The 26652-nt window shown below is 43.4% G+C and overlaps 1 protein-coding gene across 7 annotated transcripts in view; it reads left to right on the forward strand.

The window, feature by feature from the left end:
• phactr2 (phosphatase and actin regulator 2) overlaps positions 1-26652 on the forward strand; it is a 43804-nt gene that overhangs the window by 13860 nt on the left and 3292 nt on the right. For 2 of the 7 annotated variants that reach the window (XM_060072457.1, XM_060072461.1), the window contains exons 2-10: positions 13685-13873; positions 14494-14568; positions 16291-16485; positions 19323-19890; positions 20488-20660; positions 21387-21543; positions 21891-21946; positions 25620-25681; positions 26169-26306. In XM_060072457.1, the coding sequence (XP_059928440.1) occupies positions 13685-13873; positions 14494-14568; positions 16291-16485; positions 19323-19890; positions 20488-20660; positions 21387-21543; positions 21891-21946; positions 25620-25681; positions 26169-26306 (1613 nt within the window). Of the gene's footprint in view, positions 1-6239; positions 6691-13684; positions 13874-14493; positions 14569-16290; positions 16486-19322; positions 19891-20487; positions 20661-21386; positions 21544-21890; positions 21947-25619; positions 25682-26168; positions 26307-26652 lie in introns of those variants that run through there. The other 5 variants (XM_060072462.1, XM_060072460.1, XM_060072463.1 and 2 more) reach the window with 5 other exon arrangements.

Below are 26652 nucleotides of genomic sequence, written 5' to 3' on the forward strand. Positions count from 1 at the left end.
TACTGCTGGTTCAACTGCGCCGCTCCGCCACGCGGTCAGAAGAGGAACGCTCGGCGCCAGCGGACCACAGCCCGTTGGGTCGGAGGTCACTGTGCTGAGTTGGCTCTGAGGTTTACACTAGGAGACACTCTTCACTCCATTACAGATGCAGTGGTCACCCTGCAACCTTATGATTGAGAACCTGCATATCATCGCTCTAATATGAGGAAATATCTATCACACAGTACTCATTTTTCATTCATTTAATTCATCTTAAATTGAGAAATAATTTGAGGGAATGAAACGATGTGTTCAGTGAGCAGCAGACATACCTCCCTTTGCACTGTTCTGTATCTGGTGCACAGCAGATCTCAGGCCCAGGTGTTTATTATTAACAGAGACAGACATTATTTAAATTGCATGCATTTTCTATTCACCTATACTAACATTCATTTTTTTGATTAAACCTAGACATTTTGTCTTGCCTAAACTTCACCATATCTAACCTCATACCTAAATGGAAAGTCTTATATTTGTATACTTACATTAAATCATCTCTCACCAGGTAGGCCCATTGCAGACCACTATTGAAGGTGTCTGTTATGTATAAAAATAATAATAAGAAAAAAGATATCCTCCTAAAGTTTATACAGCTTATACAGACAATCTGTGATTACGTTTGATTGTATTTTTGCCCATCTCTTTATTCTAAATTCCCCCCTTTCTTCTATATATTACCTCCTCCTCTTCCCTCAAACTTTTTGGCATTACACCTATTATCTACAAAGTCCTATCGTATTCTAATAACCACACTGAATTTATAGTGTGAAAGCCACTGCATTTCCAACTCTGTTTGTGACTGAATCGAGTTGTAACAACTTGTTAGAAACACCATTTAAGTCTGCCTCATGCTTTTGCAGTTGTATGTGTTTTTTGTATAATAGCATCCGCTCATCCTTAAATGTAATGGCAGTTTATATTGTGAGTGATGGTTAAGAAGGGCCTGTCAGAGCTCTTCCTGTGCTGTTTGGAAAGGTGTGGCTGCAGACCAAACAAACATCTCAATCAAGAGCTCAATGTTGCCGAAACACATGCTATTCAATGGTTCCAAGCTATGCACACATAAGCCATGTGTTAAATGGTTGGACAACTGATGTTTTAGAAAAAGAGGTTACTTCCACTTCTCAGCTGATAGAACAGAATAGGCTCTAAATTAACAACAGGAAATGGTTTGAAAGGACCAATTCTGAACACAATCAGATAATCTCACACACACACATGCATACACACACACACACACCCACGCTTGCACACACACACACACACACACACACACACACACACACACACACACACACACACACACACACACACACACACACACACACACACACACACACACACACACACACACACACACACACACACAGAGAGACAAACACACACACATGCGAATGCACACACAAACACACATCTCATGTATGCATTACTTCCACTCTGCAGGGTTGACGAAAATAATCCAGTATATTCTGGGTAATGCCTCAAAAGTTTCTAAAGTTACATGAGGTTTTATTAACACCGATTTTTGCTTTTCTCACGCCTGACAGGGAACTTACCTTAACAAATCAATAAATGTATAGACGGAGGGAGGTAACGGTGTATGTGCATGTTGGGGGGAGGTCATTGTAAAGCAGCACTTAAACAACTATTAGCCCTTGTTTTGCTGAGGTGGTGTTAAATATTTGATGCGGCCTTCCTTCCCCCACCCATCAGCGGACCCTTCACATTCCACATCAGGTCCACACCAGACCAAAACAGACCCCACCAATTCAGGTGTCACACCGGACTACATTGGGGGCCTAATGGATTCGATCAACCATATCATCCTTAGACACTGAAAACAATTCGACCCCCCCCCCCCCCTCCCCCCACTGCGTATGTTGCACACAGAATAATTTTGCTAAAGGGCATTGGGTTAACTGTGCACAGGTGTAAAAGGTTGTGATTGATCCAAGATGAGGAAGCCAAGTTTATAATTGATCACTCAGCTGTATGAGAGACAGTTATACAGGAATCAATGCGGCCAGGGGATAATTCAGTATTCAGGATGGTGGTACCCTAATGGAGAGACAAAGGGCAGGCCATGGAGGGCAGCGCGGATGCTGCGCCAGTCCAACCGATGCCATCCCCCGATACTGCAGAGAACTACGACCACATGAGAGAAGTGCAGCACCAAGAGCTGTCGACTCACAACTAACCACTGTTACTTTAACTCGGTAACCTTTATTATTTTAAGTTGATGAACTGAAGAGGCGTTTGAAACAGAAACTACTGTGGTTTACTGTGAGTTGTTTGAAGTGTGTTAGATACCAGGGCCCACACCCAACAACCACTGAGTCAAGCCAGGCTGTAACTGTCAATAACACATTGTAGGTCAAAAGTCAAACGAGGATCATCTGAGATGAATAAATCCGTTGTTGATGTGTTCACAAGTCGGTCATTCCATCAGAATTGTTCTCTATCCAATTCTTGGTGACGTGCTGTGTGTGTGTGTGGGTGTGTGTGTGTGTGTCTGTTTGGGTCTGTGCGCTTCTGGGCGTGCGCACGTGTGTACGTATAAGTGTGTGGTAAAATGCTCTCTGGTGTGATTAAAATAAAATATATTTCCTCAAGCTGTTTCTTTGCATATTCCACAACCTTTGATCCAACATGAAAGAGGGTGAACAGATACCAAGAGACACGCATGGAGTATTCTGATTGGAATTCCAATTATATTCCTCCATATTCAGCAGGAGGAGGTGAACCTGGAGCATAGAGACACACAGAAGTATCCCCCCCTGTGTCAACACCGTCTCAACACCGACTGCACCGTCCGCTGTCTTTAAGTACTCCTCTCCTGGAGCCTCTCCATGTCTGACCCCTTCATTCTCTCGCTGCTCTTAACCGACTTCCTTCCTGTCTCAATTATCCACTTCCTCTTTGATCCCTAGCGACGGCCCCCCTGAGAACGTCATTCAAGCAAGTCTCTTGTCTGTGCGCGGGTGTCTCTCTCTCTCTCTCTCTCTCTCTCTCTCTCTCTAACACACACACACACACTTGCTTGCGCATGCACACACAGACACACTCACACACACACACACACACACACACACACACACACACAGGTTCTAGCGAGTGCACACACACACACACACACACACACACACACACACACACACACACACACACACACACACACACACACACACACACACACACACACACACACACACACACACCGACAGCAGCTATGGCCATGTCGTGGTATGATAAAGCTGGGTAATCAGGTAAGCAGGTCACTGTTTGATGACAGGTGACGTGATCTGCACTTTATTAAAGATAAAGCCACGGATTAAATGGATTATTAATGGCATTCATCATTTATTGCAGTATTATTAGCAGTAGTAGTATAAGTAGTTGCAGCAATAGTAGTAGTAATATTATTATTAGTAGTAATGGTATCGTAATAATCATCATAATTAAATATAATTATTAACAAATAGTGCCTTCTTATTCTGCGTGTTCAATTGTTATTGGTTAAATAATATACCTATCATGTTTAAACTGCATGTTTTTTTATTCATTAATAAATGATCAGCCAATTGTTTTTAATCGATCTCGAATAAGCGCACCTTCATGCAGCAAATAGCAGTTGCAAACACTCCCATTAAGCTCCCGACCTTTTGATAATTGGAAAAAGTCGCAACAAAGAAACGCGGTGGTTGTAAAGGTTAAGGTAACTTTATTTGTACCCGATGGTAGATTTGGTTGCAGGTAGAAAGAAAGAATTGGCTGCATACACACACACGCAGACAACATTAACATCATCGACAGACAGAGACATAAAAGTGACAACAGTGCTCCAGACATAGGAACATGGATAAAAAGCATACAAAAGGTTATTACTATCAAAAGATAGATAAATACTAAATGCAAGCCATCATGGCAGATACAAAAAACAAGGTCAGAATAAATAAATAAATAAAAAGATGAAGAAGGCCATACAATCCATAGGTTAATAAGTTAGTGTGTAGCTTAATTACTTACTTACAATTTAACGTTTTGACAGCTGAGGGAACAAAACTGCCTCTGTATCTCTTTGTTTTGCAGGCAGGCATTTTGTACCTACGGCCTGATGGGAGAAGTTAAAATTCACCATATAGTGGGTGGGATCCATCTTCTAAGATAGACCCAGTTAGTCTCTGTAGCTGCCTTGTATGCAGGGATTCTGGGTTCAGCTGTGGCTCTCCAATCAGCCTACTAGCCCACCTCACGATTTGGTTCAGGGAATTCTTATTTTTTAGGGATAGGTTACTAAACCAAGTCACCAGGCTAAAGGATATGACAGATTCAATGAAGCAGCGGTAGAACATGGTTAGCATTTTACTGTCAATGTGAAACGATGAGAGTTTCCTCAGACAATATAAACGCTGATTCCCCTTTTTGTACACAGCTTCGCAGTTTGTCTCAAAGTTTAGCTTATTGTCGATGATGGTCCCAAGGTATTTATAGTTATCCACACACTCAACAGTCTGACCCTTTATGCTGGTGAGTTCCTTAGCACTGGGGAGTTTCCGGAAATCTATGTACATGTCTTTAGTTTTTGAAATGTTCATGTGTAGAAAGGACCTATCGCACCAGTCTACAAAATCCTGAGCGACTGGGCCATGGCCTGTTTCATTCCCTTGAAGCAGGCTTACAATGACAGAATCATCTGCATACTTTAAAATAAATCTGTCTTCTCTTTTGCTGCGGCACATGTTTGTGTAAAGGATGAACAGGAGAGGGGACAAAACACAGCCCTGAGGGGAGCCAGTGGAGGAGCAGATCTGGTCAGACAGTACTCCATTGACTCGCACTCTTTGCGTCCTATTGGTTAAAAAGTCTAAAACCCATCCACAACAAGATTTTTACTCAAATCAAATTGCTCTAAAAGTCTTTCTGTTCAAATGTGGGGTTGAATTGTATTAAAAGCAGAAGAGAAATCTATAAATAAAAGCTGAGCATGTGTTCCTTTTCCTTCCAGATGTTTAAAAAGCATGTTCATCAGAGTGACTGTGGCATCCTCGACACCTCTATGAGGCCTATAGGCAAACTGCAATGGGTCAATATCAGACTCTGTTTTCTTTAAAATTTCATTTCTCACAAATTTTTCAAAAGCTTTCATGACAATAGATGTCAGAGCAATAGGCCTAAAATCATTCAGAATGTTTGGGCAGCTTGTCTTGGGAACTGGAACGGCTACCGCATCTTTCCAACATTTTGGGACATGCTGATTTTGAAGGGATTTATTGAAGATGTAATGAAATATTCGACTAAGTTCTCTAGAACACAACTTAACCAGTCTACCACATATATTGTCAGGTCCATGGCTTTTATTTGGATTTATGGAAGAGAATACCTTTTCAATATTTTCCTCTTCAATTGTGAAGTGGTTCTGGTCAGCTAATTTATGACTGAGCTCCTGTTTTTCTTCACTGAAATCATAGGTGTCAAAACGGGAAAAGAAATGATTAAGATAATTTGCAAGGTCAGAGTCTGTGTCAAAACCCTCTAAAGTGACAGTGCTTATATTCTTTGAGTTACTAGTGCCTGCAATGGCTTTCATACTTGACCATGCTGAGCCCAGGTTATTTGCAGCCAAGTAACCGGTATCTGTGGTTGTGCTCTAGCTATCAGTAGATAGGTGGCAGTCTTCTCCTTCTCCCTCCGTGGTCGTGTGTTTGTGTGAGTTTGCGCGTGCGCGTTAGCGTGTGCATGCATGTGCGTGTTTTCATGCGCGTGAGTGCGTTCGTGTTCGTTTGTGCATGCATGTGAGTGTGTGTGAAGCAGCCTGTTGCCAGTGACAGCGTGACAGAGGATCAAACACACACAGGCAGGAACTCACGCTATAGTTGACATTTAGATATATGGAGAACTATATTTTGTTAATAGAACTTGAGAATAGGTGTTATCATGTTTGTATTTCCCAGCGGACATTCACTATGGAAGCCAAATACATCCGAGACATCACATAGTGTAAGATATGGCTGCATGTTAGAATAGAATACTGTTCAGACAGTACTAGTACAAGTAGGCTATCTGACTTTAGTTATTTTCTTTTTTTACTTTTCAAAAACCGTAACATCTGTTGGTGACCTATTTCCAATACATGATATTCAGAATGATTGCATGTGTTGATCATATTTGATAATGACCTGTGCTGATGCGTTAACGTCCCCATGATGGGCGTGTCTGCTTGTGGGTTTCCTTGGGAACTTCCTCCGCAGGTCGCGCCGCCTCGACTCCACCTTTCAGACGGGGCTCCGTCGGCATCGTCCAATCTGCTCAGTTGTTCACTCATAGAAAGGTGTTAGACCAGGCCACCTTTTGACCCCTCGCCGGGCCTCTAATCTGAACAGAGGAATTACAAGCATTCTCCGCTGGCCCACAAGATGAGACGTGGGGGGGCGGGAGGGAAGTGCTGTCGGAGTAGTCCTGTAGCAGCAGCAGAGACCCAGTGATACAAGTTTCCATCTCCTCAGCACGTCACGATCTGATCATTGGAAATGAACTTGAGGATACGCCGGTGTCAGGGATCCTCCGATCATACCCGGGCGTGATTGTGGGGACCCGGGTCACTCCGGAACATGGGTCAGACCGCTGTGTCCGCCTTCTCCACCCACCCGAGTGGTGAGTTAGTTTGTGTCTCTCTCTCCCCCGTCGCTCCCGTGCATTCCGCTACTCTGTACAGGAAGTTTATTGTTATTGTTTTTTATTGTTGGCTACTAAGTTGGTGATCTCGATTTTCTTTAGAGGCTCTCAAACGCAGGTTGCTCTTTTCGGTAAACCGCGAAGTATTTCTAAAGTTATCGATTCAACGTCGCGTTAACTTCACAGACATTATGACGCGGGCCTTGAACGCATCTTGCGATAACGCCGCCAAATCTGCGACGTACTTCGAGCACAAATTCGTGCGTTGCGAAACGTAACGACGTCCTTAAGAGCGTTTTGGTGTCATCATGAATGGTGTAAACGCTAAACCTCAGGGATGGGTCTGGCACTCAAAGGTTTAATTTTACTTCGATCACCTTTTGCGTTTTAATTTCATGGTAGCTAAACGTAAAACTAAAGGAACAACTATCCTCCTGAGCGACACGCTGAATTCATTATGGGCAGAAAGTGATGAATTTTTATTTTTGAGTTGATGAAGTCTGCAATTCTGTTTATTAATGTATATTATGATTCGCATGAATTGTGGAAAACTACAACGGAATACAGTATACAGTAGCCTAATTGCAGGAGTATCTCTCCCTGTCTGTCTGTCTGTCCGTCCGTTCGTCTGTCCGTCTGTCTGTCTGTCTAAGTATTGTGGGAAAAGGGACATAGTTTCCTCAGTGTAGCAATACATGTGTGTTTGACAGGTGGGCGATTACACTGGATTTGTGATGGGCTATCAACTTCTTCCTTCAGACCATGTGTTTGGAGTAGGTCATCAGTGAGCAAAGCAAAGTCAAATAGCTTGTTGACTTAAAAGGAGTAAAAATTAGTTCTTTGCTTTGGTGTACAAAATCATCATGACAAAACCAACAGCAGGCCTACAATAAAAACACTTTTACACATTTTCTACATTGAATGAGGTTTTATCTGCTTCAACTATTTATGCCAGCTTTTTATAGATCAAATAGGGGTTGTAGATCGTGACGTCACGTTGAAATGACTACTCTATTATGGAAGTAGAATAGGATGTAAATAATAACGGTATATTGTACCCTGGAAACGCTTCTATCCAAGAGCTCATGTTTTATTTACCCAGGCATGCGTCTCCCATTCTGACATATCTCCAGGATACCTGACCCAGATCGGGCCTATTACATTTGTTTTTGTTTATCTATACATGGCGAGTTTGATACCATGGCCGAGGAGCAATGTTTTGTTAAAAACCAAGATGGCTGCCGCTGATGTCACATGTTCTGTTGGCAAATTGGTCTGTGCCTGTCGATAACGCCCCTTTGAAGTCTAAAATGAACTGAGGTACCAGACTAATGAGCCTTTGCCAATTAGCATTGCCGTTGTTCAGCTAGGTATATTGGTCATTGTTGGTGTTTAAAATGGCCACAGCCCTTTTCCTGCGTGACATGGCAATACTATTTCATTAGCACAGGTTACGGGATTTTCTCTTAATATTGCTGAGTATTGCCAACAGAAACCCCCCCCCCCCTTCAGTTATGGCATTGTGGATGACCTCCACAAAGTTTCCAATGGCAAGATGTTGAACAAACATATTTAAAAGTATGCATATGTGAATCTTACAGTAAGGTACACATGGACCTCCCTCTGTGTTGGATACCACGGCTATTTACATTTATATTTAGGGCATTTAGCATACGCCTTACCCAAAATGACTTACAATGTGTGTATATCCAAACAAAGCTAATAAGTACATTTTCTTAAGAGAAACAATATATCACCATCGGTAAAGTAAGGATACTCATAGAACCAAGTGATAAGCACAAACAATTGTTAGGTTAACCTATTCCCCGTAGACAACAAAGATAGCTAGGGTAAGATTCTACACAATGCTGAGGACTATTTTTAACTGCAAGGACGTACAACATACAATGTGTATAAGAGGGGTGTGTGTGTGGGGTGGTAAGGGGGGAGGCTATGTAGACTATTTCTACATCAGACCCAGTCCGAGGCTCTATACGCTCAGTATGAAGGTCCAATGGGCACTTCCTGTGTTTCCCGTATTCTCATTCTATTTTGTGCCTCTCCGCTCTCTCTATACTCTATATCTACTATATCGACTTCATTTATCTCTTGTCGTTTTAGCTCATTCGCTCTCTTCCCTCCACTTCTCGTGGATGTCTGGTCTATTTGAATGTCATTTTATTTAACCCCCTTCCCTCCCTCTCCCCCCTGCTCCCTCTCTCCCGCTCTCTCCCAAACCCTGGGTGACTTCCAGGCAAGGGAAGGAAGCCTCTCCCTTTCCCCTGCTCCTCCTCCTCCTCTTCCTCCTCCTCTTCATGTTGTTTGGACGTTAGAGCTACAACTGGGATCTCATTGTGTTTTTACTACAGCTCCACTCATATTTTTGAAGGAATAAAACTATAATAACCATCAGCCTCAGCGTTTCCAGCATGCGCTAGTTAGACAAATGACACAAACTAGCTCTATACTTCTAGATGTTCTACTGTTGATTAATGTTCAAGAATTAAGCTGACTTTCTTCTGTATGGCTTCTAAATTAGATATACTGTAGGTTGTAATTACGACACAATTTCCTATTAATTATTGCTTCTTAAATCGTTTTTAAGCATACAATTTTAATACTTAAAGTTCTGGGATAATTTATAAAAAAATTGAGCGCACTGTTTGAATAATGTAAGTTTTAATGGTTACATTACTCTTTTTTTTGTGCAAAACACCAGCCATTTCCATGGTCCTTTTATTTCCAAATCCTGGCTAACACATTGAGAATGACTTCATCCACCAAGTGAGTCATGGGTTATAAAACGCTCAAACTGTATGTGCTCAAAGGCACAGAGTGAGCGCGGTCTTATTCTGGTAACCTCCCATAACACAGGTAACACTTCTTTCATTGATGTCGAAGCAGGATTATTTCGGTCTTAAATAACATTTGTTGGTTTACTCCTGAAAGCAGTGTGTTGTGTTTGCGAGGCTTTAAGGAGTCTGAATAATTCCCGTAAAGCCACAGGCTGTGGAAAATGTATGGTGTTTATGAAGCCAGGGTAATCCCTGAAGTAGTATGTTGTGCTTTATAAACAAACATAATATAAATAATAATAACGGCAGTATTGTGGATATAAAGTGTTTTTATTTCTGTTGCTCGCGCCTGCAAAGACGGTTATAGACAGAGACATTGTTGACATTTGGATTGATGAAAGCGGTTTGACTCCCATACAAACGGCCTCTGGGTACGATATACCCCATGTCCATTCGCTAGGCATTAGGGCTGTGAATCCTAATGTATCAAAAAATTGGATTCAATTCAGATTCCAAAACCACATTCCAGAATAAACCACGAAAGAAAATTTGTTGAAATCGGCTGTGCACTAAGAAAGGCTATGTAGTAGATGAAGGAATAAAAGCAGAGTGAAGTGTGTACGATTATGTTGTTTTGATTCTTGAAAAGTTGTATCAACTGATTGCAATAATATAAACACAAAAACATATTTGAGTTTAGGAAGTTGTGAATTGATTCAAAGTCATAGAAGATAAGTACAGCGACTCTTTCATGATGATCAATAGGTTTCCCTGAACTAGGAGCTACCTGCCTATTAATGACATGAATCTACATGTCTACACTTTCAGTAAATCTACATGTTTACACTTACAGTGAATGTACATGTCCACAGTAAATCTGCATGTTTACACTTACAGTGAATGTACATGTCCACAGTAAATCTACATGTCTACACTTCCAGTGGATCTACATGTCAAGTTAAGTTAAGTTGTTAAGTTAACACGTTTCTCAAGTAAATTTCTACACCGTCAACTCTGCCATAGTCTCTAATACCTGTCATTTTTATTACTCCACCTACTGGCTCTTCTCCCCCCTCCCAGTAACAGAATCATTGTGTCCGAGTGGGTTCCCACTAATGGTTTGAGAGTTGAGGCTAATGGCGACAATAATTGCTGCTGTGGGCTTTATGTTTTCTTTCTCTTCTTCCCATCATTTGTGGAACAAAGGCACAGCTGAAGTGGACTTATTGTTATGATTTGATTTGCCGAGCGGCAGGAAATGGAAGTACGTGCATGCATGCGCAATGTGTGTATGTGTGTGTGTGTTCTTTGTTGCTGGGGGTGTGTTTGGCTTGAGCGGTGTGGTTTTCATCTGTCTTCTGAAACGGCTGTTCAGCTGACCTATGTGTGGATGTTTCAATATTTATTCAGTTACTGGTCCAGACTTCTTATTTTACGACTTTTATTTTGTCCAACTTAAGAGATGAATACGCGTTTTTTCCTTTACCTTTTTAAAGGGTTTAGCTGTCTGCGCCAAATATACATATTTATAATTTATATCATTGTTTACTACTTCCTGCCCCCATCTGCTGAATAGGCTGAGATACCGCCTCTGCCTGGGTCACTGGGTTAATGGGTCGCAAGTCTGTAGCGTGCATCCAGTGACTCTGTGCTCCATTGGTTAATACACATTGACCTGATACTTGTGTTTGCTAGTCTGGCTATTGCCAGACCAAGCTCAATCGTAGATTGCACGCTGGTCTGGGGGAGCTGCTGTCATTTCTTCAGCACAAGTGGCGTAATCCATGGGCCTAGTTAAATGACTCGGTATGCAATTGGATGCTTGCCGTCGCTTCCCTGTCGTCATTGTGTTAAACCAGTCAATAGCGCGCCAGGGGGAAAAGCCAGCTTGGTGATTGGCTCCTGCAAAAACGTATCGGAAGCAGAAAAAAAATGTATTGCTCTTCTCCAGACCCTTCTTCAGGGCGAAATCAAATCGTCGGCAGAATTGGCGGGGCTACCCAGTCTAGGTGTTTACTCCACTGCAGCAGTCTGCCCAATCAGCCTTGATTAGTGTGCAGTTTGTGATTGCAGTTTGACCAATTAAAGGGAAAAAATATATTTATATGCAACATCCAGTGTTTCCGTTCACGTTTTGTGTTTCTCAAGCTCAAAGGTGAAAAAATGGAATGAGACATTTGTCTGGAAGACTTAATACCAGGGTTAATACCGATATATCGGTTGGCCGATTATATCAACGAATATTGGCGTATTGACCGTATTGGCGTATACTTTAGACTTTAGACTTTATTGTCCCCAAGGGGAAATTCTTTTTCACATCACAAGTAGAGGTATGAACCTCACGCTGACAGGGTTAGGGTAATAACAAATCGACAACAATCACAACAAAAATAACATGCAGACAGAATATATAGACAGAGTGGGACTGGAGTGATTTTATCTTGGCCATTTTGTTGAGGGCTGCTATGGCTGCATGCACCAGGCTTTTGCCATAGAGAGCCCTCCTGCACAACAGGGACCTGTACCTGAGTCCAGAGGGCTGTTGAGTGGGTGTGTGTTGTCCTGTGCTATTGTAAGTGTGATAGCCTTGAGATTGAGTATACAGTATATTTAACAACATAAAAACTTTACAAATTGAATCCTAGATACCGCTTAATATGTCCTCTACTTTGGTGGTTAAACCTCTAAATCTCTTAACAATGAACATCCACGAAAACACTTTCAAGTTGTAAACCATGGTCTGTGTGAAGGTTAGTAGCTCCCAACCATTCAGTTAATGTGTGCCTTTAGCTCATGATTTGAATGTTATGTTCATTTCAGAAGGGTTTGAAGCAGATCTCAAAGAATTTCTCCACCCCAAGACTACCACAATATATATACAGTAGCAAATAACAGCCCATCTATGTTTTGAATATCCTCCAATATCTCGATACTGGTCATTTTTGACTCCCTAATATCAGTATCGGCATCAGCCCCTAAAATCCAGTATTGTTCGTGCTCTTATTAATAATCTCAATTAAGAAGAATGAATTATATAAATGGACTTTGCACTTCATTGGCGTGTTTGCATATTTGTGTCGTGCTTTACCCTCAGGAGTCAGGACTGTAACGCATTCCATGAGTAAATAAACATTGTCTTTTAGATCAACCAGGAATCTCAACCCCCTTCAATAAGAGTGTCTTCATAAGGCTCTAAACACTCACACTCTTTCTCCCTCTTCTACATTGGTCTTCCACAACCTCCCATCATTAATTTACTGTGAGTACCAGTGCAAATGAGGGGTATTTATGTTGGCTTAATTACCTACTAAAATTTGGAAGAAAGACGTATAACATACATATACACATATCGCACACGCATACTTCTCCAACTCGTCGCCCTGGGAACTCCTAAACAAAGATAACATGCACAGACAACACAGCGCCTCTCTCTCCCACGCAGACCCTCCGGAGCTGTCAGTGTTCCCGAGCGTCCCCAGAATCCCAACAGGAAGGGGAAGAGTCAAGGAAGGACGATGATCTAGTCAAAACATACACACCCACGCACACATACACACATTCAGTCCCTCTTTGCTTCATACATTTACACAGAGTCAGAAACGTTAGCAGATGAATGCTTCGTTGCTGTGATTTGGTTAAAATGGATTTTATTTGTTGTGGGGTTATCGTTGAAGTCCCTACGTCAGGGTTCATATTAAAAAGGGTGGCACAGGCTGTAACCATGGTTTTCCTATGAGGAAAGTGGCGGTACTCAGTATTGCCGGTGCTACCATGGCTTTTGGAAGCGGGGGGTCAATTTTGCAGGGCATCAAATATTATGAAGTACTTTCTGATCGTCTACTCTGTAATAAAGAGGCCAAACTCAGTCACAATGCTGATATTGTGCTGAGGCTCCAGATGGTGGTAACATCAACCCTGTATGGCTACTTTCTTCCATCATGTGTAATGTTTCTGAGGCTGATATTGAAAACTGCTGTTCAAACCAGCGTTTGCCACACTATCCTGTTTCACAACAACTCGTTTTTTTTTTTTATGTTTTGCCTTGTCAGCTCAAAACAACAGGCCAGTGTTTGTGTGTGTTTGTGTGTGTGTGTGTTCCTCCACATGTTGATGTTTATCGTTATGTTTTGATCCAAGACCTCTCATGACGTCTCGCGTGTGTCTGGTGTTTTCCCTAGCGGATGGCCTGGAGAAGTCTGCACTGTCGCCGGCCAACTGCGATGTGGTGGTGAGCAACGCCAGTCCTACCCAGAATGCCTCTGGGTCGCGCCAGCAGCGCGGTAAGCTGTCGTCGCTCGGGAAGCTCTTCAAACCGTGGAAGTGGAGGAAAAAGAAGACCAGCGATAAGTTCCAGGACCTCACCAAAGGTTAGCGGGGGGGGGGGGGGGGGGGGTCATGCTCCAGGGGGAAATAGTGAGGGGGGGGGGGGGGGTGGGGGCAACATCTCGACAAAGACTGCAGAAGAGAGAGCATGGACTTTATTGAGTTCTTAGGATAGACAGGCTTTCATATTGGGCATTGCGGACTCGGACCCCAACCCCGGCCCTTCCCCCCAGCTAGGCATGAGGGAGGGAGGGAGGGAGGGAGGGGGGCTCTGGGGGGGGGGGGTGTCAGAGGAAGCATCTGTGGAGGAGAGGAATAATGTCTGAAAGAATTTTGATGAGGGGGGCCAAAAATAAGAGATGTTCAAGAAAGCGTAAGCGGATGGCATGTAGACGATGATGAAAGTGGGCTCGATGAGGAAGAAAGGGCTCCTAAATGCTCCGTTCGGCACAGCGCTCCAATCAGCAGAACGTTCCGATGTGTCAAATGAATCCTGGTTAACACTCTTAATACACCGCCTCATGAAGCTGATTAAAGGCTGGCAGTGGGATCGCTTTTGGGACTGCTCTGCTCAAAGAGAAAATACAGCCAGTATATATATACACCAACACCACAGTGGACAATAATCCATATACCATATGCCTAACCCCTGTTTTCCACCCAGTACTGGAGAGAAAGATCTCCACCCGACAGACCAGAGAGGAGCTGATCAAGAAGGGCGTCCTCATCGTAGACCAAGGTGAATCTCCTCGTGGACTCCTCTTCACTCATCGCTGACCCACTTGACCCCACTCTCTGGCTTTGGTTATTCTGTGTGTACACAGTAACACATTGTCCTGACACACATGATGGACATCACCATGTTGGACACCACCTCAAAATGCTCCAAAACTCGGAACTACATTTTGACAGCAACACTAACCCTACTGGCTCAGGCGAAACAGGGGTAATTACACCATGTGACTAATTAGCAGTGTAGCATCAGAGAGATGGACAGCGGTGGGAATAAGGAAACCACTGCCAGCCGCTATGTGGTTAAAACCATGCCAGAACTAACTGACTTTACACTAACAGAGAAAGTAGTACCTATTGGCTCATAAAACCCAGAATGTTTCTCTGTAAAAGGACCAGCCAGCGCGAGTCTTGAGTTTTTGTCATTCAGTTCACTAGAGAGTAGGAACAGCATGGCTCTTACAGTCAGCCACTCTGCAGTGGGCAGGGCCTCACACACCCAGACGTGGAGTGGTGGAAGGCCTGCTGAGCCAGTGGGGTCTGGCTGGCTCCTCCCAGGGGCTTAGATAATGTAAAATCATCGTGTTATTATAAGCCGTCCCTACGTCTTGCTTACTACTTAAGCCAGGGGCCCCTAACAGAATCGGACCGATCACATGCTCAAACAGTGATTGATTGTGGAGTATTGCAATCGTGAGTGTGAGTGTGTGAGAGGCAGCGAGCAACATAGTTTACTGGCAGCCCGAAAATAGGAAGTGTGGGCTTTGAATGAGTTATGATGTGTGAAAAGCTACGGGCTCTTTAGCTGTTTTCTTCTAGGATGAGGAGGAAGTGTTAAGGCATATTTATATATCTATGTACTATACTTATTCATCTGTTTGTGTGTGTGTGTGTGTGTGTGTGTGTGTGTGTGTGTGTGTGTGTGTGTGTGTGTGTGTGTGTGTGTGTGTGTGTGTGTGTGTGTGTGTGCGCACCCGCGGTCTCTATTTTTAATTAGGTTAAACGTTTATAACTACAATCGTTAAAAATCCACCTCCAGAGTTGTGAGGTGTGAGGAGTTTTTTAAGATATAATGTTTGACATAGATGAGAAACGTGTTTGGGCAGAAAAGTGTTCTACAGATTCCAAAAATATCAACGTTAAGCATGGGCGGGGTGAATTCAAACAGAACCTGACATGTAGAGAGCACGGCTAGGCTCAGAACACCCCCTAGTTACCCAACTGGATTGGCTTTAGGGTTAGCCAGTTAGCCAGCTTTCTGCAAAAGGCCCCAGGTGGTCCAAGACATTGCTGACATGTGCCACAGCCTCCAGTGACACATGATACAGTGACAGGCTTCTCCTTTATACAGTTGTGATTGTCAATTCTTGAACCCTTTGGGAGGATGTGGCGTGTTTTAAGTCGGCTGTTGTTGAGTTTGGCGAGATGAATCCTGACGCAACACTGGAATTTCCCTGTACTTTTTTTTTTGACTCCCTTCTATTCTATATCTCGGGTTTTTATGTATCATTTTGTCCTTGATACATAACAAAACAACACCGCTAACTATTGATCCTTAGTGATCTTAACTCTTGAGTAATTTCAAACAAAACATAATAGTGCTCATTTTCAAGACAATATAGAGATCAATACAATCCTACCATAGTTATTTTACCAAATCATATAATTATTCCCTGTATGATTTCAATGATATCTTTGATGTTTTACTGACATTGAGTCCGTCATGCAGACCCGTTCCCACAACCTGCGCCTGTATCCATCCGTACGCCCCTGTTCCTCTCAGAAGCAGACACCAACAGCAGCGGGGTACAGAACGGCCATGCCACGCCCGCCCCAGACGAGCTGCGGGTCGACATCGAGGCCCCGGCCGCATCGCTACCCGAGGAACAGCCCATTGGGCCAGAGGCTCCGGAAGGCGGAGCAGGTGGGGTTTTTCGACCAATCATGTTCTCTTATCATCTGAGCCTTTTTTGTTCAGATAATCGCTTAACCCACTAAACCAAATCGGTGCCTAGGAACGTCTCGGGGAAGGCTGAGGGACGTATGATTGTTTGCTAACGCAGGAACAGCTTCCCATTGACCTCGCTGAACTCGTGTTACGCCACCGCCGGCGATAAGCTCGCTTTAAAGCGCGGTATGAACTTGTACTACAAGATGAGACGAAGGCTATTGAATGAACCAGAGGAATGGCGTCTAGTTATGAAGTGGTTCAGAGTTGTTTTTGTAAATTTTGTTGCCTTCCTCATTCTGGGTACGATTAGGGAGATTTACAGACCGAATTTTCAAGCATATGAGTGAAGCTTGCTGCACTTTCTTTGCCTTTCACCCATGTCTCCATCTGGCCTCCTCCAGATGGCGAGGGCCAGACGTCTCGGTAATAACGCAATAGTGGAAAATGAGAACCATCCGGAGGGATGTAAAACCCCCTTCCACTGCTTTTGTGGTTGGATCCTAATAAAAAAACAATGTACAGATATTATGGCGTTGCTTTGCCTATTTTCTGTGAACTGTGTCGTAGGGTGAGCTGCCATGGTGTATCCGAGTTGTTATAGCTGAAAAGAGAAATATTGGTCTCAATAAAATAGCAATGTAGTCATGGAGACCGGGCATATGTAGGGGCCATATGTGAGTTCGAGACAGTTTTAATGCCCCTAGAGATCGTTGAACATTTACCATTATGTACTCAGGCAGTAAATGGTTAGGTAATACAAATCTACTTGAGTACAATAAATAATGATGAACTGGTACTAAAGGCAAACAAACAAATGGAACATCTCCTGGTTTGGCTTCAAGGTTTGCATACACTAGCAATGTAAGTAAATACAGAAAATGCATTGCAAGCTAGCAACGTGACTTTATATACTCACCTTATCACCAGCAAGATGTGAGAAACAATAATCTCTCTAACAGTCCTGCTTTGAACTTTGCACAGCAATAGACACACATAACATGAAGATTAATTTACCAAAATACAATGGTACTATATATATAGAGATACGTGTATCTCTCCTATTTTTTTTTCCCCAAGTATACTTTTGGATTTTGGTATTTCATTTTTAACTTCAAATTTTAAGTTAAAGCCATCCAATTTGATCAAATGTAATAAAGAAATCTCTGACTTACTGATTAGGTATTCAAACGACTATGACTACAATTCTCAACAGTGAGACTGAGGTAACAGCAGGGGACATGGGAGCTAGATATGAACCTTATTCCTATCCTTTACCCTTATGACACAAAGGGCTAACGGTGTGCCAAAATAGGGCGGCAGTGAAAGCCTTGCTCTGCTGTTCCCTGGAGGAGTTTTGTCCTCTTCTGAACCCTGTTACCATCGACCCACGCCCATTAGAAGATCTATTTTCTCGCGTTGTTTGCATTTCCATCGTAGGCCACCTCGAGATTAAGGTTTGAAACACAGACACATGCGGCGGACTCCTGTTTTATTTGCCTCTTTGGATCGCGGTATAGTATGCGATTCCCAACGAGGGTGTTGTGTCCCCCAAAGTCTCTTTCATATCACGCTAACATTGTCTGTTCCCATATCGCTTATTCTAACACTCCCAGCTTTCCATCTTCTCTCCAGCTATGTCTGCACTTCCCCCACACGCTTCCCCAACTCATGGAACAAAACTGTTTCATTTCTTCCTCCTTCTCCTTTTCCTGCTGCTCAGAGAGGTGCGACACTAAAACCCTTCCCAAGGCCAAGGTAATGAAACCGCGAGAGGTTCCTCCTAGTAAAAAGCAGCCGAGTGCCGCCGTGCCCACCACTACCAAAGCAGTGAGTGGCCCCACGGGCACAAGACACAAGGCTGGTGCCTCTGGCCTTAAACGGTCGACCAACATCATGACTGGCAAGCCTGGACCGGCCACCGCCGCGAAGCCTAGCCCTCGAAACGCTAACACTGGCCGCGGTCCGGGTAAGTAGGACCCCTTGGAGTTGAACCCCCCCAACTCAGTTACACCCTTGAGCTTTCAATGAGCCCTCCCCTGGTCCCGCTGTCGGTCAAGGTCTGCCCTTCAGTCTGCCTTATTGCATGAACCTTCCTCTAACACTTAACTGTTCTCCGTTGTTATCCCTGATCCACTTCCTCTATCTGTGCTAGAGGTTCCTAGTTCAGTTGGTAATTTCCTGTTTTGTTAACGACGCTTGCATAATCAAACGTTAAAAGCAGCATGCATTAATGCGCGCATGATCACCATCTGTGCGGGTGGCTGTCGGCCTTGGGCAGGGGTGTGCATGCCATGGCGTGGAAGGGAGGTACTCCAGATGTATACATGCCCAGTATTGTTGAAATGGTTTGTGGTTTATGAAGGGTAGTGAAACTGTGGCAAGAGTTTGGCGAGAGGAGCTCTTCGTCACGTTCCTCATCTCTCTCGGTCGTGATTGAGCAAAACGTAATGGTCTGAATCACTTTCTGCGTGATATGGTTTGTGTGGTTGAGTGGTTTGGACAGTATCTATAAGGTCGTGCAGTTTTGATCTTTCACTGTGTGCAAGTCTAGTCACTGTTATGAGTGATGTGACCTGATAACGAGCCAAGAGGATGCATCGTAGTAACACCAGTGGGCCTGCTAATGAGTCAACTGGATTGATCCGGCTTTCGGGCAGAGATTTGTTCAAACCGTTTCTTCTTTAATGCACGCTAAGTTTGTGGTAATTAATTCTTCATGTCCCACGACAATTAAGAAGCAACACAGAAAATCCATATTTCATTGGAGAAGCTGATTATTCTAAAAATAAAATGGTCTGCCTCTCTTTCAGCCAAACCCTCCAATCCGAAGAAGACTGGAGGGGTTACCAAGACGACCCCCGCTCCGTCGTCCGCACCTCGCTCACGGGCCGCCAAGGATGGGGGAGGAGGAGCAACCCAAAGCACTGGGACGGGGACCACCAGGACCAACCAGCGGAAGAAGACCTCCACGCTACCCCCCAAGGCCTCCCCTGAGACGGCTAGCCTCCCCGGGGAGCCCCAGGGCGCGGCCTCCTCCAAACCCGCCACCCTCCCCCGGGCAGAGCGGCGGCGGGGCGATAAAGACCCCTGCTCCGGCCCGGCCCCCCTAAAGACTAAAGGCAAAACCCCCAAAGCTGGCGCTGCGACCTCGGGTCTGCGGGCCAGTGCGGGGTTGGGCGCGGGTGCCGTGGAGCGCGCTGTCGGGACCCCTCGCGTCAACTCGGCCACGGAGGAGACATCTTTCACGGCGGGCCGGGTCCCGGAGGGGTCCGCACAGGAACAGGAAGCAGAGGGCGGTAGCGGAGAAGGAGGGGGCGGAGCTGAGGGAGGAGAGGGGAGGCCCGCCACGGCGGACTCTCCCGCGCAGAAGAAACCGATGTAATGAGAGGGTCCACGTGGATTCACCTCAGGGTTTAGACTTTAATGGGTTTCACTTATTGTGCTCCTGGAGAATTAAGGGAGAGGCCAGAGTCACAGCAACTGTATAAATTAACCTAAGTAACTCAAACAATCCCACTTTGCCAATAATTGGCAAAGTGAATGTGCTCAAATCTATCTAATGATTATAAATTTCATTCATTCATTAGTGTGAAAACATTGAATCCAAGTATGTTTTTCTGTGAATGAAGCTTTTTACGAAATGTTTCATGCATCATATTAAGTTCAAAACACTCCTCTCCTTCCTACATCAAGTGTAGAAGCAGCAGTGACTATCTTCATGCTGCTGCCCTTCCCTGTTTCAAAGATAATTGTGATCATGAAAAATCTAAAGTAGATATTGAGATAAGTAGACGGATAGCAGATCCTAAGTTATCACTTTTAGTACTCTAAAGTTTGTGGCGACAAGCAGATTGACCATCGAATTATCACGGAATCAATGTATTATATTTGAGTTAAAACCGTTGGCCGTAGTACTACTGCTAATGCTAATGCTAATGCTAACATTGCTAACGCGTCCTGACCGGCCCCCTGCAGGTCAGCGGAGGGCGATGCGCCGCAGGGCCTGAGCGTCAACGTGGAGAGCCCAGAGGTGACGGTCATCCCTGATAGGCCCACAGACAGCCAGACCAGCGACTCGGACTCAGACGGACCAATCCTTTGGCTTGACGAGGAGGAGGAAGACGACGAGGATGACGAGTACACGAACAGTATGGCATGGGTTTCTAATGCATGCACAGGCTTTGCTTTGACATTTAAAAAACGCTGAGTCATTGGAGTCACAAGTCAAACAAACCAGTAGATAAACAGGAAGTCATGTAATACAGTTGTGTACATTTTGATCAGCAAATGAAATGATTTATTAATCTATATCTAGTATCTGCTACATATATTTTAATGCTAACTATTTAGCTGAAAATATGGGCTTATGTTTATAAAATATAATTCTTGAGAATTGTAGGGCGTTTGTGTTTTCCCGTTTATCAGAGTCGCTCATAAGTGTGTTTATGCATTCTGATAGTTCAAAGTGAGCAGGGCTTTTCACAGTCAGTGAAGTCTTACTCCACACACTTTACACCGGTTTCATCTCACGAGTTTAGCATGACAATCGATTAGTTACCAATGTCCGTGTGGTGCTAACACACACGCACACACACACACACACACACATACACACACACACACACAGAGAGAAAGACACACACACACACGCAGAAAGACACACACACACACACACACAGACACACAAATAAGTTATATGGAGGACATAGCATGCATCTCAAAGTTGAAAGCGGTTTACTGTTTGCTGAATGTATTTAGTGATGTCATGTGACGCCAGTGAGTTCCAGTCAAGGTTCACGGGGTTGGACGCCAGTGGGACGTTGTTTAAGGAGCCTGGGGGTGGATGTTTATGTTTGTGTCTGTGTGATTGACAGGTTCCCTGGCCAGTAAGATCCGCCGGCGGGACACCCTCAACATCAAGCTCGGGAACCGTCCCACCAAGAGGGACCTGGAGGACAAAAACATCCTGCCACGCAGCTCCGACGCCGAGAGGATGTCGCTGCGCCAGCAGATCGGCTCCAAACTGGTCAGGTACATGAACAGATTCACTCTCACTCTCACACTCAGATTGTTGTGGCCAGACGTCTTCAATTATTAGTTTAAACGCAAAATATGAAATATTGAGGGATATACCAAACCTATTTGCTGAAAAACTTCTTGATATTTAGCCTACAGCTGTGGTGGCCAGACAGCGCATGCAAATGATTAGTATGCATCAGATTTTTGGCCAATTATTAGAAGAAAACCTAATATATGGAGGTTAATGTTGAATGGAGGCTAAGATAATGGCAATTAGTCAATAGCATTAATAGCAAATAATGTTTTTTTGTAACAGTATTGTTACTATTTTGTAATTCTAAAATGAATGTTTGCCACAGGCGCTTGAGTCAGAGGCCCAGTACTGAAGAGCTGGAGCAGAGGAACATCCTGAAACGTAAAAAAAAAGGGACACACATATATGCACACACACGCACACACTTCAGTGCCTACCATTACACATTGAACACAATGCCTGACCCCTACCTGCCTCTTAACTACATTTATCTTAATTCATTGTAAAGTAACTATGGAGAAAGGGTTAAGTGCCTGCTAAACGGTCAATAACAACAGTAATGGAACCGATTTTAAATTCATTAAGGATGAACTTAGTGTTACGATATTCAAAATGAATGGCACAATGCAGGTATGGAAGTCTCCCAATAAGTGTTTTATTCAGCTGTATTTAACTAAACGAACAAAAACATACATTTTTATTTAAAGAATCTGAGTTCTCTAATGTTATCACGTTTTTGCCCTAGAGATCGCAAATATGTGACCTCATTCCTCAGGTCACAAAATGTTTTTGCTATTTCTATTGAACGTCCTTGACAAATCTTTAAATAATCCAATAATCCAATAACTGGTTATTTCAGGGCAAGTGCAGTGGATGCCTCGGTAAGGTGTTTTATTAAACGGCAGCTTCTGTGTCCTTTCTGAGCCCTCCGGTATCCAGGCCCACAGCACTGTTTGGTAGAGACGGAACGGATATATTTCACCCAAGGACACAGGCAACGGCTTTGATAGGAGCAAGTGCAGACCCTTGTTATGTAACACACACATACGCGTGTTCCTCTTTTACATGTACTTTTGAATAGTCCTTTGAGTTTTGGATCAGAGCGGCACGGCGGAATAGTTCACCCGCTCCGATGCACGAGCGCTTTCGCTATTGGCTCGAGGGAGAGTTAAACAGAATGAGAAGTCGTTAAGCCCCTTTCTTAAGAGGGGGCTAATGGGAGAGATGCTGACGAGTGGAGATGAATGCAAGCGTTGTCGAGGTTTGCAGCATTAAAAGAGAATGTTGTTATTCAAGTATAGGCATCTTATTCTCAGACCTTTTTTAAACAGCCCTAATAAAACATTGACTAGGAGACTTCTTGACCTACCTGTTTTATTCAAAATACGAAAAGTAAAAGACATGCAGGAACATTAAAGCCAGCATGCGTAACTAGCTAACTATGTATCTAACTAACAATGCTTATCGATGGCCATCCCCCCACTGTGCTGGGATCGAACTCACGACAGGAAGCGATACTGATGACAATCTCAAACATATACGTATTTAGTATATGCTACACGTGAACCTCCTAAGATTGCGCAGTTCAATTGGTTTGCTATCTCGGGATATTGAGCAATATCCCATGGTTGAGATCTCAAACTCGGGATATTGTTTTCATCGCGTGACGGCCGTCTCGTCAACCTAATAAAAACAAATAAACCGGCAACTGCTAATAAAAACAAATGAATCCTGGGAAAAAGTATTATCTTGTTTATTTTTGGAGTGTATAGTCCCCTCGACCTTCGGTCTCGGGCTATTCCCCACTATTCACTTCGCCTTCGTCGAATAATGTTTAAATATTTTCTTCTTGTCTTGGGACTCATCTGTAGATGAACCAACAGTAGGTTGCTTGCTATGCTAGGTAAAGTTAAATCTTTTGCAAGCAAATAGTTTTGCCTTGTAGTTTTGGTTTATTAAGAAAGATGGCACCTGCCATAAATAGAAGAAAATGTATATTGACTTTCTGAAAACACGCAGCACGAATATTATATCCGAAAAATTAAAACCTCACTTCAGTGCCAACCATTACACATTGAACACAATGCCTGACCCCTAACTGCCTCTTACGACATGTATCTTAATTCATTGTACAGTAACTATGGAGAAAGGGTTAAGTGCCTGCTAAACAGTCAATAACAACAGTGATGGAACCGATTTTAAAGTAATTCATTAAGGATGAACTTAGTGTTACGATATTCAAAATGAATGACACAATGCAGGCATGGAAGTCTCCTAATAAGTCTTTTATTCAGCTTTATTTAACTAAACGAACAAAAACATACAGTTTTATTTAAAGAATCTGAGTTCTCTAATGTTATTGCGTTTTCGCCCTAGAGATCGCAAATAGTTGACTTCATTCCTCAGGTCACAAAATGTTTTTGCTATTTCTATTGAACGTCCTTGACAAATCTTTAAATAATCCAATAATCCAATAACTGGTTATTTCAGGGAAAGTGCAGTGGATGCCTCGGTAAGGTGTTTTATTAAACGGCAGCTTCTGTGTCCTTTCTGAGCCCTCCGGTATCCAGGCCCACAGCACTGTTTGGTAGAGACGGAACGGATATATTTCACCCAAGGACACAGGCAACGGCTTTGATAGGAGCAAGTGCAGACCCTTGTTATGTAACACACACATACGCGTGTTCCTCTTTTACATGTACTTTTGAATAGTCCTTTGAGTTTTGGATCAGAGCGGCACGGCGGAATCGTTCGCCCGCTCCGATGCACGAGCGCTTTCGCTATTGGCTCGAGGGAGAGTTAAACAGAATGAGAAGTCGTTAAGCCCCTTTCTTAAGAGGGGGCTAATGGGAGAGATGCTGACGAGTGGAGATGAATGCAAGCGTTGTCGAGGTTTGCAGCATTAAAAGAGAACGTTGTTATTCAAGTATAGGCATCTTATTCTCAGACCTTTTTTAAACAGCCCTAATAAAACATTGACTAGGAGACTTCTTGACCTACCTGTTTTATTCAAAATATGAAAAGTAAAAGACATGCAGGAACATTAAAGCCAGCATGCGTAACTAGCTAACTATGTATCTAACTAACAATGCTTATCGATGGCCATCCCCCCACTGTGCTGGGATCGAACTCACGACAGGAAGCGATTCTGATGACATACACGTATCAGACAACATATACGTGACAACATAGGCCTACGTATTATTTAGTATATGCGACACGTGAACCTCCTAAGATTGCGCAATTTGATTGGTTTGCTATCTCGGGATATTGGGCAATATCCCATGATTGAAATCTCAAACTCAGGATATTGTTTTCATCGTGTGACGGCCGTCTCATCCCCCTAATATAAACAAATAAACCTTTAATATAAACAAACAAATCCCGGCAAAAAGTATTATCTTGTTTATTTTTGGAGTGTTCACGTGTAGTATATGCAAGTGTATAGTCCCCTCGACCTTCGGTCTCGGGCTATTCACTTCGCCTTCGGCGAATAATATTTAAATATTTTCCCTTGTCTTGGGACTCATTTGTAGATGAACCAACAGTAGGTTGCTTGCTATGTTAGGTAAAGTTAAATCTTATGCAAGCAAATAGTTTTGCCTTGTAGTTTTAGTTTATTAACGAAAGATGGCACCTGCCATAAATAGAAGAAAATTTATATTGACTTTCTGAAAACACGCAGCACGAATATTATATATGAAAAATTAAAACCTCAGCACACACATGTTATTTCAAATGGAAGCGAGTTGTTTACATTAGAAATCCAGATGTTTTGTCTTATTGGTCCGTCTCTGTGGGATGTATAAAGATCAGTCAGGACACACACACATGCACACACCATTATCATATATATATTTAATAGTACCTTTCAAGACCATGCTTAAGTGCTTTTCATCTAGAACTATTAACAAATTAATTACATTCAAATAAATTATATTAGAATATGCCACATTTTTGCAAATAATATATATGCATAATGTATGTAAATACAGATTGCTATTACTATTGTTATTAGTGTTACTAATGATTCATGATTTATCTCTGCAAGCAGAAAAGAACCTATCTGAGGAGCAGGAGGCCAAGCAGGAAATCAAAAGGAGACTCTCCAGAAAGGTAGACCTGCCACACATTTAGAGTCTCCAGAAAGGTAGACCTGCCACACATTTAGACTCTCAAGAAAGGTAGACCTACCACACATTTAGACTCTCAAGAAAGGTAGACCTACCACACATTTAGACTCTCAAGAAAGGTAGACCTGCCACACATTTAGACTCTCCACAATGCTAGGGCTACCAAACATTTTAACTCCATAAAGCTAGGCCTACAACACATTTTAACTCCATAAAGCTAGGCCTACAACACATTTTAACTCCATAAAGCTAGGCCTACAACACATTTTAACTCCATAAAGCTAGGCCTACAACACATTTTAACTCCATAAAGCTAGACCTACAACACATTTTAACTCCATAAAGCTAGGCCTACCGAACATTTTGGACAAATCTGTCTGTCAATATCGTGTTGGAGATGAGCTACGCTGGGCTGTTTGTGCTAACCCCACTCGTTGGACCGTCTCCTGTTCCTCTTGTGGGCTGTGTAGCTGAGCGTGAGACCTACTGTGGCGGAGCTGGTGGAGAGACGGATCCTGTGTTTCAACGAGTACGTGGAGGTGACGGACGCTAAGGACTACGACCGGCGAGCCGACAAACCCTGGACCAGGCTCACGCCCGCTGACAAGGTAGGCCCCCCCCCCCCCCCCACTCCCTGGAACACAACCAGAAACGGAGGCAAAGAGGACAGGAAGTTACCATATTAGTACTGTTAAAGTGGCAGAAAAAGTGGCTGGAGAGCAGCTTTACAGCTGCTCTCCAGCGCTCCCTCCCGTCCTACGTCCCTCCTCCATTGATGATGCATGTCAGGCGTGATGGATTCCCTGAACTCATAGGGGTAGAGACGCCCTGATTGGTCAGGAAGGCCTAAGGTCTAAAGTCTTAATGGGCTGATACAGAGGCAGGTGCAGTCAACTGGACACAGTTATTCTCAAAGAGCATTTCACTCACTAATAGCTGACGGATGGCTATGGT

Source organism: Gadus macrocephalus, chromosome 15 (genome assembly GCF_031168955.1).
Source record: "Gadus macrocephalus chromosome 15, ASM3116895v1".
Lineage (NCBI taxonomy): Eukaryota > Metazoa > Chordata > Actinopteri > Gadiformes > Gadidae > Gadus > Gadus macrocephalus.